Source organism: Mobula birostris, chromosome 5 (assembly GCF_030028105.1).
Source record: "Mobula birostris isolate sMobBir1 chromosome 5, sMobBir1.hap1, whole genome shotgun sequence".
Lineage (NCBI taxonomy): Eukaryota > Metazoa > Chordata > Chondrichthyes > Myliobatiformes > Myliobatidae > Mobula > Mobula birostris.
The window spans coordinates 201,626,332-201,644,146 of NC_092374.1; the positions used below are offsets into that span (position 1 = coordinate 201,626,332).

Consider the following 17,815-nt stretch of genomic DNA (forward strand, 5'->3'; position numbering starts at 1 on the left):
TCCTTTTTTAAACAACGGAACAACATGAGCCACTCTCCAATCTCCAATGTCCAGTGTAGATATAACCAGGGTCTCACCAAACCCTGGAGTTTGGGATGTCTCGCATCTTGTGGGTCCATGGGACCGTAAGACCAAAAACCATTAGAGCAGAATTAGGCCATTTAGCACATCAAGTGTGCTCTCCCATTCCATCATGGCTGATCGCGGATCCCACTCAATCCCACACACCTGCCTTCTCGCCATATCTTTTGATGCCCTGACCGATCAGGAAGCGATTAACTTCTGCCGTAAATATACGCATGGACATGGCCTCCACCGCAGCCTGTGGCAGAGCATTCCACAGAGTTACTACTCTCTGGCTAAAGCAACAAAAAAAAGTCCTCCTTACCTCCATTCTAAAGGGTGGACCCTCAATTTTGAGGTTGTGCCCTCTAGTTCTGGATACCTCTGCCATAGGAAACATCCTCTTCACATCTATCCTATCAAGTCCTTTCAACATTCGGTAGGTTTCAATGAAACTCCCCCCGCCCCGCCGGCATTTTTCTAAATTCCAGTGTGTACAGGCACAAAGCTACCAAACTTTCCTCGCATGTTAACCCCTTCATTCCCGGAACCATCCTCGTGAACCTCCTCTGAAATCTCTCCCGTGAAAACACATGCTTTCTGAGACATGAGGCCCAATCCTGTTGACAATACTCTAAGTGCGGCCTGACTAGTACCTTATAAAGGCTCAGCATTATCTCCTTGCTTTTATATTCTATTCCCCTTGAAATAAATGCCAACGTTGCATTCGCCTTCTTTACCACAGACTCAGCCTGTAAGTTAATCTGGGAGTCTTCATCTAGTCCATTTTAGGGGTTGTTATTGCGGGGAAAGATTTGGTGCCACATTGCAACCAATGCGGTGACCACTAATGAAAAGAAAAAATGGAGAATCATGCCTTTTATACGCTGAGAATTTATGAACCCAGAAACACACAGACACCGGGTATAAAATGTATAAGAAAGAACAGTGTTTCCGTTGGTCAGTCCCTTCGGGAAGCTTTGCATTCTTAACCAGCTTATGGAGAGCGTGTAGGGTGGAGATTGGGGTGGGAAGGACATTCCCGATACGTGTCCTGCCCTGTTGACCTCTGACCTTCCAGTTAATTGGGATAGGGTTTGATTTACGCTTCTGCTAGACAGAGGCGCTGCTGCGGGTGATGTTCAAGGATCAGGCATGGATCTTGCGCACAGAGGTCAAGGTGAGGAGGAGAGAGAAAGACCACAAAAACCGTGGTTAAGTATGGCATCCAAGGAGCAGGTGGAGAGCTTGGCCGAATATTTGAACTGTCCCTTCTGCAATGAGTTTTTCGACCAGCTCGTTATTCTGGACTGCGACCACAACTTCTGTCAAGCATGCATTCCATTGCACTGGGAGGGAGACGAAAGGAACCCCTGCCCCCAATGTGGGTTTGCCGTCATCGAGAGCGGTCTGCGAGCCAACCGTGCGCTCGGCCATCTGGTGGACACTACGCGCAATCTCATCCTTCCTCGGGCCAGGAAGGAGCACTCGCCGGGTCCGCTACTGTTCGGACGACCGAGAAAAGCGGAGCCCAAGCTGTACTGTAAGGAGCACCATGAGCAACTGAAACTCTTCTGCGAGACGGACAGGGAGCTGATCTGTGCGATGTGTCTGGACGGCAGGACAGGCGGCAACCACAGGCAACATGACTTCATGTGCCAAGAGGCGGTCGAAAAATACAAGGTAAAAGCGGGGCTGCTATTTTTTGTAGGTTCGGTAGCTATTGGGGGACTCAAGGTATAGCTTCAGTTCCAGATATCAGCCTGTGATTCAATACGCTTTAAACCATAAGACCATAAAACATAAAGGCGGAAATAGGCCATTCGACCCATCGAATCTGCTCAGCCATTCAAGCTGATCAATTTATATTCCTCTCCACGCCATTCTCCTGCCTTCTCCCCGTATCCTTTGACACCCTTACTAATTGAGAAGCTATCAACATCCGCTTTAAATATACTTTAAGACAAGCCTTCTACAGCCGTACATAGCAATGAAGTCCACAGATTCACCACCTTTGACTAAAAAAAATCCACCTCATTCTTGTTGTAAAGAGACGTTCTTGTATTCGCAGGCTGTGCCCTCTAGTCCGCGGCTCCCCCACTATAGGATGCCTCCACTCCACGTTCACTCTATTTAGTCAAAGGTTCAATGGTTCCAGTATAGAGTAAACAACAGGAAATCCTTACTTTTCGCAGACATCCAAGAAACTGAGAGAGAAAGAGAGAGAGAGAGAGAGTGAGAGAAAGAGAGAGAGAGATAGAGTGAGAGAGAGAAAGAGAGAGAGAGATAGAGATATATATTTATATATATATATATATATATATATAGAGAGAGAGAGAGAGAGAGAGAGAGAGAGAGAGAAGGGGGCGGGAAGGTGAAAACAAAGAATGAATGACAGAAGAAAGTTAGAACCCGAAAGCCCCCCTCACTTGCACCTACAGGCAGGAGCAAAGCATCAAACCTTCCCATTTCCCCTCTCACCTTGCATCAGTGGAAAGCATCAGCCCCACCACCCACCATGGAGGGCATCAGCAAGCCCCTAGGGCCCATGATCTATACTGCATCAATAACTACCATCCATCCCACCACTTCAACATTTCAGACAGGTTCTCTCTCACTAACATCTGTTACAGCCAGGGGGGAGGCCAGCAGCTCGCTGTTGGCATGTCACAATCTGCAGCATCGCTTTCTTGAGTTCCGTCGACTGGAGAATCAGCAGACTCTCTCTCACCGTCGAGAAAGAGAGAGGTCATTCGAGTCCAAACGCCTTCAACAGCCACGCCCACTGTCTCGATGTTTCGATCTGGGGGCGGGGGTGGGGGCGGTAGGTGGTGTTGAGAGCACAGGTAAGCTACAGAAGGACTTAGCCAGATTAGGAGAATGGGCAAGAAAGTGGCAAACGAAATACAATGTTGGCAAATACATGGCCATGTACTTTGGTAACAGAAATAAATATACAGACTATTTTTTAAACGGGGAGAAAATCCAAGAATCTGAGATGCAAAGGGACTTGGGAGTCCTTGTGCAGAACACTCTAAAGGTAAACTTACAGGTTGAGTCGGTGTCGAGGAAGGCAAATGCCATGTTAGCGGTCATTTCAGGAACACTGGAATACAAGAGCAGTGATGTGATGCTGAGATTCTATGCGGCACTGGTGAGGCCTCACTTTGAATATTGTGAACAGTTTTGGGTTCCTCATCTAAGAAAAGATGCGCTGGTTCAGAGGAGGTTCACAAGAATGAATCCGGGAAAGAAAGGGTTAACATTCGAGGAGCGTTTGATGGCTCTCGGTCTGTACTCGCTGGAATTCAGACGGATGAGAGGGAATCTCGTTGAAACCTTTCGAATGTTGAAAGGCCCAGATGTGGAAAGGATGTTTCCCATGGTGGGGGTATAAGAGGGCACAGCCTTAGACGGGTGTCCATTTAAAACAAAGATACGGAGTGGTTGCTTTAGCCAGAGGGTAGGGTATATATGAACTTTGTTACTATAGGCAGCTGTGGAAGGCAGGTCGTTGGGTGTATATAACCCGGATCTGGGCCGTAACATCCAAATACCCGGACCTGCCTCTCGTTTTTTTTTGCACTACCTTACTTTCCATTTTTCTATTTTCTATTTATGATTTATAATTTAAATGTTTATTATTTACTAATTTGAACTATTTTTAATATTTAATATTTGTAATCCAGGGAGTGGGAAGCGCAGAATCAAATATCGCTGTGATGATTGTACGTTCTGCTACCAATTGTTTGCCGACAGTAAAGTATAAAGTATAAGTATAAGTTTTGCCTTGTATACTTATAAAGTATAAGTATATAAGGCAAAACTTGATAGTTTCCTGATTGCACAGGGCATCAGAGTTTACGGGGCGAAGGCCGTTGAGTCGGGCTGAGAAGGGGATTAAAGGATCAACCAGGATTGAATGGTATAGCAGATTTAATGGACCAAATGGCCTAATGCTGCTCCTATGCCTTATGATCACCCGCGACGTTTCAGTCGGCAACATCAACAAGGAATGGATTCGTCCTCAGAGCCGCTCCTCGAAGGTGTCCTTCTTCCAGGCTGCTCCTGGAGATTGCGTAGCCTGCTCATCCACCTTGAGAAGGACAAACAAAGACAAGGCAGCAGAAGGCAGAAGGTGGTGGTGGAGGGAGTACATTCAGATTGGAGGGTTGTGACTAGTGGTGTCCCACAAAGCTCTGTTCTGGGACCTCTACTTTTCGTGATTTTTATTAACGACCTGGATGTGGGGGTAGAAGGATGGGTGGGCAAGTTTGCAGACGACACAAAAGTTGGTGGTGTTGTAGATAGTGTAGAGAATTGTCAAAGATTGCAGAGAGACATTGATAGGATGCAGAAGTGGGCTGAGAAGTGGCAGATGGAGTTCAACCCGGAGAAGTGTGAGGTGGAAGGGCAAACTCCAAGGCAGAGTACAAAGTAAATGGCAGGATACTAACTTGGTAGTGTGGAGGAGCAGAGGGATCTGGGGGTACATGTCCACAGATCCCTGAAAGTTGCCTCACAGGTGGATAGGGTAGTTAAGAAAGCTTATGGGGTGTTAGCTTTCACAAGTCGAGGGATAGAGTTTAAGAGTCGCGATGAAATGATGAAGCTCTATATAACTCTGGTTAGGCCACACTTGGAGTACTGTGTCCAGTTCTGGTCGCCTCACTATAGGAAGGATGTGGAAGCATTGGAAAGGGTACAGAGGAGATTTACCAGAATGCTTCCTGGTTTAGAAAGTATGCATTGTGATCAGCGATTAAGGGAGCTAGGGCTTTACTCTTTGGAGAGAAGGAGGATGAGAGGAGATATGATAGAGGTGTACAAGATAATAAGAGGAATAGATAGAGTGGATAGTCAGCGCCTCTTCCCCAGGGCACCACTGCTCAATACAAGAGGACATGGCTTTAAGGTAAGGGGTGGGAAGTTCAAGGGGGATATAAGAGGAAGGTTTTTTACTCAGAGAGTGATTGGTACGTGGAATGCACTGCCTGAGTCAGTGGTGGAGGCAGATACACTAGTGAAGTTGAAGAGACTACTAGACAGGTATATGGAGGAATTTAAGGTGGGGGCTAATATGGAAGGCAGGGTTTGAGGGTCGGCACAACATTGTGGGCCGAAAGGCCTGTGCTGTGCTGTACTATTCTATGTTCTAAGATTAAAACTGTTTAGCGGATGGACTCGAAGAAATCTTCAAAATCTCTGGCGCGATCTTTAGCCCCTTAGTCCTTTCAATATTCGATAGTTTTCAATGAGAAATCATCTAAGCTCCAGCGAATATATAACAACAGCCATCAAACGCTCCGCAAACGTCAGCCCTCTCATTCCTAGAATCATTCTCGCAAAGCCTATCTGGTCTCTCTGCAATACTAGTACAGGTGTGATGCGTAATCAAATTGTAGAGTTAAGATTGTGAATGTATGATGAGGTGGACGTTCATCTCTGAATGTTGACGCATTAAGGAGGCATGCATCCCCTCTCCACAATTGCAAATTTTCAGTCCTACATTTATTATGTGGTATACATTTACCTCTGGGCAATGCAGTGTTGGGATCCCATGCGTTACCTTCACAAGTTAACATGGACAGTTAAAATGGAAAGGTGTTACAGAATATTCTCTTCTGAGCACTGTCGTATTGGCGACCCCTTTACTCAGTCTCCACTCAATATGTACAAATACATTATAATAATATCGTGTAGAAATTCGTCCGAGTGCAAGGAACGTTTGGAGCCCAATACCTTCCACTTCCATGCCTATTTATATGGTTAAAATTGCAATACATTACAAAGTAGGACACTATTTTATTAATTTATGAATAAATTTATCGAGATACACCATTCGGGTCCTGCTGCCCGGTAAATCCTGCTTTAACCGGAAACCAATCACGGGACAACTTACAATGAGTAACGAACTTACCAACCTGTATGTGGTTTTGGGCCGTGGGAGGAAACTGGAGCACCCGGAGGAAGCACACGCAGTCACGAGGAAAATGTTGCCTTGCAGGCAACGGCGGGAATTGATTCCCGGTGGCCATGCCGCCACTAGCTTGATAGGTGCCCGTGCATCCCCTTCCTAACACAAATTATACACTCATGCACTCTCATAGCACATGATCTGAGGGAAAACGTTCACTTGTGCGCAGTTAAAATTACAAACCCATCTTAAATCCAAATTGCATTGATTGGGCATATATGTATAAAATTAAAACTCGTCATGATCATGCATAACCCGAACACCGTGATCATGAACATGTTCTTCAGACGAGTGCTCCTGTCTTGTATAATGCACAGCCTGGTCGTCAAACCAAACACATGTCGTAAGGTTAACATCTACTACAGGTCAAGTGGCTGGACATCTTCTATAATGCTCTATGATAAATTGATTTTTTTTTCCCAATGAGGAGGGCAGTGGGTGAAATGGGGGTTGATTCTATGGTCCTCTGAAACAAGATTATAAATTGACCCTTTATATAGAGGAGACGGACACAATAGCTCATTTCTTGGCAATAGCGTGTCAAAAGCCTGAAGACACAGACTCAATATTTTAGGAAGCTTCTTCCCCTCAGCCATCAGATTTCTCGACGGACAATAAACCCACTATCTCACATTTTAATTCCCTTTTAGCACTCTCTAACTATCTATCTCTCTATTTATTTTTTTATTTATTTGTTTATCCATTCTTTAATCCTTCCATCCATCCATTGATTGATTGAGATACACAGCAGAACAGGACGTTCCGGCCGTACTGTCCAGCTAGCCCCGATTTAACCCTAGGCTAATCATGGGACAATGTACAGTGACCAATTAATTTATCAACTACTACTTCGGACCCACGCACTCAGAGACAGAACGTAGCAACCCTTTATAGACATTAGCGGGAAATGAACGTATATAGTATTGTAATTCCCTCCCCCCGCCCGCCCCCGCCAATATATTGGACAGTACTGCTGATGCAAAGCAACACATTTCACAACATACTGTATGAAAGCGATTTAAAACCTGGCCCTGATTCTAGTTGAGAGATGGTCCAGCCCATGTTTAGCAGCCCCGACCGAAGCAGTTGGTCTGCCCTATATTTTTGCCTGTAATGTTTCTGAGAAACATTTTATTTTTTTCTCAGGATAAACTGAAGTCTACTTTGGATTTGTTGAGGCAGAAGATGACGGTCCTGGAAGCCAAGCAGAAGAGGAAGGAGAGTTTTACCGAAATCAGGGTACGTTCTACAGCACACCCCTTACCACATTCCCTCCTCCATTCCCGATCCCTTTATGTTGGCTTCGTCCCAGACATTGTACTTTCTGCTTTGGCTTCTGCTAGGGGAGGCTACCAGTCTGAGGTGTGTCATCTCTCCCGAGTTCGCAAAAATGCACCAGTTCCTTGATAGAAAGGAGGAGGGTTTAGTTCGGGAACTGAAGAAACACGAGGAAAACACATCCGAGACGATGGAGAAGAACTCCGACAAGTTCCAGGAGACCCTGGAGTCTGCTCGTCAAAAGCTGAAAAGGCTGCATTCGAAAGTGAACCAGAGGGAGATAGTCAACTTCCTGGAGGTAGGTGATTCAATGCAAGAAATGGAGTGTGCAAGTTCAGTGACCTTCGGCCCGCACCAGCTTCAGTATAACACCATAGCAGAGAAAGCACAGTCGAAGCCATTTGTCCTTCTGTAACCAGGGCAGTTCGATACAAAAACAGTGACACAACCCTGTCCTCTCTCTATAAGCATGGAAATTGGTAAATCACTTTATCCTTGCAAATGTATCAAGCTGAAATGACAAAGAAGCGTGTCTTGCACGGTGGTCTCACGCGTCATTCCATTACAGCGATGCATTGACATACAGTATTGTAAAACAATGACAGTTCGCAGAAAGAATTGTTACATATGCACAGAAAGGGCAAACAGTAAGGTGCAAAGTCATAGACTGTGATGTCAGCATTCCACCTTATTATATTAGATGTCCCTTCTGGATTCTCATAACAGCGGGATAGAAAATGTCTTCTAAACTGACGCTAATGATTTCAGGAGTTTGTATCTTCTGCGAGATTGATCTGTGCATCAATGCTCCGATCTGCCCTGCCATTTTACTGTCTACTCTCCTCTTATATTTTCCCCCTCCCCAACGAATTGCAAACTCATACATCCGGATTGAACTCCATCTGCCACTTTTGCTTGCATTTGCAGCAGTTCTACGCGGTGCTGAATACATTGACAATGTCTTCACTATCCACAACTTTCTTTTGTCGTCTACCCACTAATCATGACCACCTGCTCTTCCATCAAAATCATATATGTGGGCCGAATGATGTTTGTGCCTAAATGAGTATGTATGCCCAAAATTCCCAAGACATCGACGCACTACCAGACATGGCAACATTTTACTGAGGCCTAGCGTCGCCTAAAGGTTCCACGACATTTTTTTCGGAAAGGAGATGAGTATTTCTCTCCTGTGCCCCTGGCCAATGTAGATCCTATCACTACATGACTATCACTTAACCAGGATGACAAGTAGCTATGCGATCACAAGCTGGATCTCAGGCTTTCGATGGTTCCGCTGTGACTGCAATTCAGCAGTGCCCCCATTGAGCGGGCACCTTCTCAGAGACGCGAAAAGGCCACCCATAGGTGCACGTTTGTCTCTCTTTTTCAACATATGAATCAGGAGCACAACTTCACATCCAATTCTGTAAACTGGTAACTGTTCTTAGCTGTGGCAAGTAACTAAGTTCCAGCAGATTTTCAGCTGCAATATCCCGGAATACTCCGCTATATTTACAATAACGATCGTTCTCCTCACTTTACAGACCTGTATCTCGGAATAGAAACATAGAAACATAGAAAATAGGTGCAGGAGTAGGCCATTCGGCCCTTCGAGCCTGCACCTCATTCAGTATGAATGAATTCAGCTGATCATCCAACTCAGAACCTCGTACCTGCCTTCTCTCCATACCCCCTGATCCCTTTAGCCACAAGGGCCATATCTAACTCCCTCTTAAATATAGCCAATGAACTGGCCTCAACTGTTTCCTGTGGCAGAGAATTCCACAGATTGACCACTCTCTGTGTGAAGAAGTTTTTCCTCATATCTGTCCTAAAAGGCTTCCACTTTATCCTCAAACTGTGACCCCTCGTTCTGATTCCCCAACATCGGGAACGATCTTCCTGCATCTAGCCTGTTCAATCCCTGTAGAATTTTATACGTTTCAATCAGATCCCCCCTCAATCTTCTAAATTCCAGAGGGTATAAGCCTAGTCGATCCAGTCTTTCATCATATGGAAGTCCTGCTATCTAGGAATCAATCTGATGAACCGTCTTTGTACTCCCTCAATGGCAAGAATGTCTTTCCTCAGATTAGGAGACCAAAACTGCACACAATACTCCAGGTGTGGTCTCACCAAGGCCTTATACAATTGCAGTAGTGCCTCCCTGCTCCTGCACTCGAATCCTCTTGCTATGAATGCCAGCATACCATTCGCCTTTTTCACCGCCTGCTGTACCTGCATGCCTACTTTCAATGACTGGTGTACAATGACACCCAGGTCTTGTTCCACCTCCCCTTTTCCTAATCAGCCACCATTCAGATAATAATCTGTTTTCCTGTTCTTGCCACCAAAGTGGATAACCTCACATTTATCCACATTAAATTGCATCTGCCATGAATTTGCCCACTCACCTAACCTATCCAAGTCACCCTGCATCCTCTTAGCATCCTCCTCGCAGCTAACACTGCCGCCCAGCTTCTTGTCATAAGCAAACTTGGAGACGCTGTATTTAATTCCTTCTTCTAAGTCATTAATATATATTGTAAACAACTGGGGTCCCAGCACTGAGCCTTGCGGTACCCCACTAGTCACTGCCAATGACAGGGATGAGGTTGGTGGGGTGGGAGTTGGGGGGTGGTTGGAGGCTGGACCTTAACGACCAATGGAGTTATAACCCGCTTGCTTGGGTATGAATTGGATAGGAAATTGCGGAGCCCCGGTGTTTGCTGCTCCATTTTCCTATCCATTGCTCAAAAGGCAACGCAGTAAATACTGCTGCTGCATCGGTTCAGCGTTCTGGGTTTGATCCTAATCTCAGGCCAGTGTCGAGTTTGCGCGTTACTACAGCGACGTTGTAAATCTTTCCTCTGTGCTTCGATTCCATTCCAGACTGCTGAAGCCTTGCTGCTGGTTCATTCACTACTGTAAATTCCCTGTAGTGAAGATGGATGACGAGGAAATCGAAAGAGGGAAGAAATGACTCGCGTGTTTGACGGAACAAAATAAACGGAGGAGTGGAACTGGCAGTCAAATTCTGAGAGCTAATGGGTGTCCATTCTATGTGTCATAAGGAAATGTGAGTTTTACATGGAGGTCTGTGGTGAAAATAATTCCCATACCTTGAAGAGACAAGGCACAGCTTTGGCCCAGCAGTTGCCCTGAACTCCAAACCATCTGTCCGTCTTCCCACCTCGCATTAAGCAATGCAAGAGAAGAACCTGAAAATAAGATGCCATCTCAGTATTAATCCAGGCCAGAAGGTCCTCCTTTCTCATTGTGATACTAAGTCGAACGCATTATTGACAATAATCTAAAACAAACTGTAAGGAGTGAAGTTAGTTGGAAATCTCAAACAACCCAGGGTTAATCGCACCGACAGAAATTTCTGAAAAGTTCACCCTTGTCGCCACAGTAATCGCCTTCAGATTCTCTGAAGGGTCGGACGGAAGCCATGTCTAACTTTCTATGGGTGTTCCGCACGATAGCAGTCTCACTCTTAGCAGTTATAATCGTCCCCAAACGCAGCGTTTCTTCCTCCTTTTGGAAGGAGTTCCCGATCTCTGTGGGGATTTTACCAAGAATACTTTTGTACAGATTTTTGATTCTGCCCGTCTCTGTACAAGCAATGAATTTAACATATAATTATTGCATGATGATGGCACGTTTCTTTTTGACGCTTAGCCACAATCAGCTAGACTTCTCTTCTGTTCCACTTTTAGGAAGAAGCTTCCCAAAGAAAGAGGTAGGAGATGCTCTTCACGAAAACTCCATACACACCGACGTAATACCACCGTTGAATATCACTCTTGCAATGTCAACTGTTTCATGTTTGCATTATTAGTGAAGACAATTATCAGATAGTGACCGGTGAAAACCTTCCGCTGGGAATATTCAAGGGACCTTTGCAGTACACCGTCTGGAGGCAAGTGATAGAAGCCATTAGGCCCGGCAAGACGATATCCAGGACATTCATATCTACAAAGAAAATATTAAATACATTAAACTAAATGTGGAATGCTGTGTAATGAAAAATAGTACCCAATGGTTAGATTATCTAATGTAAAAACGGTCCAGAAAATATCCTCGTTGTTCTGGAATCCGGCAATGCGCCTCTTTCACCTATTATAGTATCAATGGGTTCTCTCTAAGAGACGTGTAAATAGGTACATGAATGTGAGGAAAGTGGAAGGATGTACAGATTTTGCAGGCAGAAGAGATTAGTTTAGTTGGACATTTGATTACTAACTTAATGGGCTCGGCACAACATTATTGATCGAAAAGCGTTTCCCTGTACTGTATTTTCTATGTTTTGTCACCGAAACTAAAAGTTGGTGGAAATTCTATAAGGGATATTCCAGCGACCTTATACCTGTATTCAGAGGGCGAGTAGGAATCAATGTTACAATTGCTGTTCTCGTCCTCTCCAGGTTACATTAGCCCGATCAGATTTGAAATAGTTAGTTGTTCTTCCTTATAATGGAAACATTTTGAAAGCTAGTATTACTGTTGCTTAGTGAACCGTTATTCCTCCAAAATCATGTAGCCAAAACGATTACTGATAAGATATAAACACTGTATATGTAAGAAACACAATATACTTGTGCTGGTTTTGTAACGCTGGTGTTCATTACGCATTGCCAATTCTGAACAAAAACAGCCACACGTGCTTCATTCTGTGAAGAGAGACTGATCTCTGAACCAGCTGCCTTTAACGTGCTTGGTTTGTCCTGAATTTGGTTCGCATGTCCCCAAAGAGGAGGGAAGATTATTAGCTGTCCTGTTCCTGTACTCAATCTATGTTCGTGTAGTAATCGCTTGACATTTTTAAATTAAGAGATGGACTCTTAGGTGGTAGTTTAATAAAATAATCACTTCTTTCTTTCTTCCTTTCTTTCATTCATTCTTTCTTTCTTTCTACCTTTTCGTAGCTCCATCCAGTCTGACCCTGAACCCAGATACAGCGCACAGCTGGCTCATCCTGTCCGATGACTTGATCAGCGTTAGATACGGTGACAAGGCTCGGCTGCTTCCCGAAACCCCAGAGAGGTTCTACCGGTGCATGTGCGTCCTTGCGTCCGAGGACTTCACGTCAGGGAAGCACTACTGGGAGGTTGAGGTAGGTGACAGTTCCGAGTGGGATCTCGGAGTGGTGTCCGAGTCCGTCAACAGGATGGGAGAAGTCACGGCTCTGCCCGAGGCCGGGTACTGGATCATATGTCTGCGAGGGAGCGAATACAAGGCAGGCACCCTTCCCCACACACGCTTGACTGTCAGCGTGATGCCCAGGAGGATCGGCGTATACCTGGACTACGAAGAGGGCCAGGTGTCCCTTTACATTGCCGACAACATGACCCACCTCCACACGTTCATCGATATGTTCACCGAGAAACTCTACCCTTTCTTCAGCCCCTGCCTCAACGGAGGTGGGAAAGCAATGGAGCCCCCCGCAGGGCCTGTTCTGCTGAAGGTCGGTAACGTGGACACTTTGGCAAGAGTGGGAAATTCTGGTCACAAGGTGGAAATGGTTGGGCTGGGGTTGCCTTCTTTGGAACAAGGCGAGATTTATCAGAATTAGAATTAGAACCATGTTTCAATCATATATCAATGATACTGGCAGTGATATGCCAATATCACTAGGATATGTCGTGAAGTGTGTTGATTTGCAGCACCAGTACATTGCAATGCAATAAACAAAAGACTTAAAATCGTAATAAGAAATATATTTAGAAATTCAATTACATAAGTAGCACAAAAAGAGCAAAGAAATTATTGGGGTAATATACATGGGTTCATTATCCATCTAGAAATCTGATAGCAGAGGGGAGGAAGCTGTTCCTGCTCATTGACTCTGTGGCTTCAGGCTCTTGTACTTCCTCTCCGAAGATAGCAGTGATAAGGGGCTATGTTCTGGGTGATTGGTGTTCTTAATGATTGATGCTGCCTTTTGAAGTATCGCCTTCTGAAGATGTCCTTGATGCTGGAGAGGCTACTGCTAATAATGGATCTCCCTGATGCTAATGATAAAGCTCGCTGAGTTCGCGACTTTTCTCAAGTTTGGACCATAAGAATATAGGAGCAGAATTAGACCATTGGGCCCATCGAGTCTGCTCCGCCATTTCATCATAGAACATAGAATAGTACAGCGCAGTACAGGCCCTTCGGCCCACAATGTTGTGCCAACCCTTAAACTCTGCCTCCCATATAACCCACCAACTTAAATTCCTCCATATACCTGTCTAGTAGTCTCTTAAACTTCACTAGTGTATCTGCCTCCACCACTGACTCAGGCAGTGGATTCCACGCACAAACCACTCTCTGACCAAAAAATCTTCCTCATGCTGATCCATTTCCCTCTGAGTCAATCCCCTGTATCCTACCCGGGCGCCCAATCACCGGCGGGAACAGAGCACTCCGAATTAAATCGAAGTACAAAGGGACAGACGGGGCAACCAGTGCCGGGGTGGCCACTGTAGGGAGTAAGCCAGCGGTGAGTGTAGGAGCATCAGGCTTTGACTCAAGAGGCTTCGACAAGAAGAGGCTGAGGCTGAAAAGCAGGTGAGAAGTGTAAGTGTTTCCTTTCGTTATTGCTGATTTGATCTTGGTTGCTCATTGCACAGCGCAGGCAGGATGACAGATATGGCTGTGGAACGTCCCTCCTGTAGGATGTGGGAATTCATGGAACCTGCTACCCTCCCTGATGACTACACCTGCGGGACGTGCAGCTAACTCCAGCTCCTGAAAGACCACATTAAGGAGCTGGTGTTGGATAAGCCAAGGATCATTCGGGAGGCAGAGCAATTGATAGATACGACATTTGAGCAGGTGGTTACACCCAGAGTGCAGAATTCAGGGAGTAGATGGGTGAACACAGAGAGAGGTAAAGGGAGTAGATGGGTGAACACAGAGAGAGGTAAAGGGAGAAGATGGGTGAACACGGAGAGAGGTAAAGGGAGAAGATGGATGAACACGGAGAGAGGTAAAGGGAGAAGATGGGTGAACACGGAGAGAGATAAAGGGAGAAGATGGGTGAACACGGAGAGAGGTAAAGGGAGAAGATGAGTGAACACGGAGAGAGTAAAGGGAGAAAGAAGTCAGTGTAGGGTGCCCCTGTGGCCAATCCCCTCAGCAACAGGTACATCCCTTTTAGATACTGATGACATGGATGATTTATCTGGGCAAGGCAGCAGCAACCAGACCAAGAGCACTGCGGTCGGCTCTGAGCCTCAGAAGGGTAGGGTGAAGTCAGACGTGTTTAGTAACATCCTCAAAACATTCTATCAGGATCATAAGGCAGGACCTGCCTTTCTCAAAGCCATGCTGACTATCCCTAATTATATTATGGGTGAACACCTGGGGAGGTAAAGGGAGAAAGAAGTCAGTGCAAGGTCTCCCTGTGGCCATTCCCCTCAGCAACAGGTATACCCCTTTGGATACTGGATACTGCTGAGGGGGGGATGACCTAGATGGACAAGGCAGCAACAGCCAGACGAATAGCGCTGTCGTCGGCTCTGCGCTTCAGAAGAGTAGCGTGAAGTCAGGCGGAACAATAGTCATAGGGATCTCGATAGTTAGGTGGCAGACAGGAGATTCTCCGGCAGCAAAAGAAACGTTGCCTCCTGAGTGCTAGGGTTCAGAATGTTTCTGAGCAACGTTTCTGTTTCTGTTGCAGAAAATTCTTGAAGGGGAGGGTGAGCAGCCAGAGGTCACGGTGCCTATTGATACCAATGACATTGGCAGAAGGCGGGTAGAGGTCTTGCGCTGTAAGTTTAAGTAGTTAAGAAAGAGGCTGAAGAGCATGACCTTCAAGATGGTAATCTTTGGGTTACTCCCGGTGCTACGAGCTGGGATACTCAGAACAGGAAGACAGCGCAGACGAATGAGTGGCTGAGGAGATGGTGCAGGGTTTCAAATTCTTGGATCATCAGTTCAGTTCAGTTTCGTTTATTGTCATTTACAAATGCATGTATTAAAAATGATACAACGTTCCTCTAGAATGATATCACAAGAAAACACAGGACAAACCAAGACTAAAACTGACAAAATCACATAATTATAACATATAGTTACAACAGTGCAAAGCAATACCATAATTTGGTAAAGAGCAGACCATAGGCTCGGTAATAAAAAAGTCTCGAAGTCCCGATAGACTCGTTATCCCACGCAGGCGGCAGAAGGGAGGAACTCTCCCCGCTATGAACCTCCAAGCACCGCCAACTCGCCGATGCAGCACCATTGGAAGCACACGACCGCAGCGGACTCTGAGTCCGTCCGAAAACTTCGAGCCTCTGAGCAGCCCCTACGCCACCATCCTCTGCCGAGGGCTTCGACTCCGTCTCGGCTGCCGAGCAACGAGCAAAGCCGAGGACTCGGGGTCTTCTCCTCCGGAGATTCTGGACCACACAGTAGCAGCAGCAGGGAAGCAGGTATTTCAGACGTTTCACTAGGTGTTCCTCCGTGCTCTCGCGTCCGTCTCCATCAAATCAGGATTGATCACAGCACCCTACTTGACAAATAACAGACATCTCCACCGGAGCCTTTTCTGGGGAAGGGGTGACCTGTACAATTGTGACGGGTTGCACCGGACTGGAGGGGAACCGATATCCTGGGAGGAAGGTTTGCTAATGCTGTTGGGGAGGAATTAAGCTAGGCTTGCAGGGGAGTGGGAACAGAAGTGAAGAGGCAGAGGTTGGGATGGTTGACACACAAGCAGAGACAGTTTGTAGGAAGTTTATGAGGAAGGACAGGCAGATGATAGATCAAATATGCACTCAGCCAGATGATTTGAGATGTGTCTATTTTAATAGAAGGCGTATTATAAACAAGATGGTTGAATTTAGAGCGTGGATCAATGCGTGGGACTATGACGTTGCGGCTATTACAGAGATTTGGAATTCTTCAGGGGCAAGAATGGCTGCTGAGTGTGCTGGACTTTAGTTGTTTCAAAAAGGACAGGGAGGGAGGCAAAAGAAGTGGGAAGTGGCATTGCTAATCCGGCATAGTGTCACGGCTGCAGAAAAGGAGGAAGTAATGGAGGGATTGTCTACTGAGTCAGTGTGCGTGGAAGTCAGAAACAGGAAGTGGCAATGACCCTACTATATGCTTTTTATAGATCTCCCCCAATAGTAACAGGGATATCGAGGAGCAGATAGGGAGGCAGATTCTGGAATGGTTCAGAAATAATAGGATTGCTCTGATGGGTGGTTTAAGCTTTCCTAATATTGACTGGCATCTCCTTAGAACAAAGATTTGAGATGGGGTGGAGTTTGTTTGGTGTGTTCAGGGAGGTTTCCTGATGAAATACGTTGATAATCCAACTAGAGGAGAGACTGTACCTGATCTGGTATTGGGAATTGAACCTGCTCAGGTGTCTCAACCCTCGATGGAGAGCATTTTAGAGGTAGTGATTACAACTCTCTCTCCTTAACCACAGCACTAGAAGAGGAATAGGAGCAGACAGTTTGGAAAACATTTAATTGGGGTAGGGAGAAATATGATGCTATTAGGCAAGAACTCGGGAAAATAAATTGGAAGCAGATGTTCTCAGCAAAATGCACGGTAGAAACATGGCAAATGTTCAGGGAATATTTGCATGGCGTTCCGCATAGGTATGCTCCATTAAGGCAGGGAAAAGATAGTAGGATAAAAGCACTATGGTATGTAGCTCTTCGGTAAGCCTCAGGGTAGCTCAGCTCTCTGTCGTCTAGGGAAACAACCCTCAGCCCCGCTAAACTGGGTAATAGTTTGTGTGGATGCTGTGTGATGTACCCCACCCCGCCCAAATAACAGACAATACACCAGATACGATTCAATGATTTACAGATTATAGATATTACTAGAACTATATAATTAATAGAGAATAAAATATAAAAGGAAAATAAATTAATAGAGAATAAAATATAAAAGGAAAATAAAAGGCGCCACACTTATCAAAGTTCAATCTCTTCATGCATAAACAGTTGGAGCTCAGGACCCTCCTTCTTCACCCTGCGACCCCTCGGACCACCTCGAACTGCCACCTGGGACCAACAACGGTGGTCGACCAGACGCTCCACACGAGACTCCAGACTCTTCGTATCCTCTCCTCGCCGAACACCCTGGACCTCGGACTCCTGCTCGGGGTCCGACCCTATTAGCGGACTCACAGCACCTAGTCCATCCTCTGTCTCTCTCTCCCGCCTTCTTCCCCCCAAAACCCGCGCATCACACTAATTTACAGACACACAGAAGCAATAATATTTATCCCAATTGGTTTGTTCATCCTCTTATCAGTAACATGATCCAAACAAACCGCTAGCGGGAGGACTTTCTCAGCAGTTAACATAACAAAGAAGCCATTTCAATTATAACATAACAAAGAAGCCATTTTAATTAGACTACGCAGTAACATAAAAGAAGAAACCCCTTACAGGGATACAAAAGATGTAGGAAATCTAGTTAAGAAGAAAAGACAGCTTATGAAAGGTTTAAGAAACTAAGCACTGTTAGAGCTCT

General features: G+C 45.6%; 1 protein-coding gene across 1 annotated transcript; it reads left to right on the plus strand.

Annotated features, from left to right (window-relative positions):
* The first annotated feature begins 1,284 nt into the window (after positions 1–1,284).
* LOC140198470 (E3 ubiquitin-protein ligase TRIM69-like) lies at positions 1,285–12,899 on the plus strand. The gene is made up of 6 exons (XM_072259555.1): positions 1,285–1,746; positions 7,187–7,279; positions 7,353–7,616; positions 11,044–11,066; positions 11,166–11,272; positions 12,253–12,899. Exons 1-6 carry the CDS (start codon positions 1,285–1,287, stop codon positions 12,897–12,899), a joined length of 1,596 nt encoding a protein of 531 aa, XP_072115656.1.
* The last annotated feature ends 4,916 nt before the right edge of the window (positions 12,900–17,815 follow it).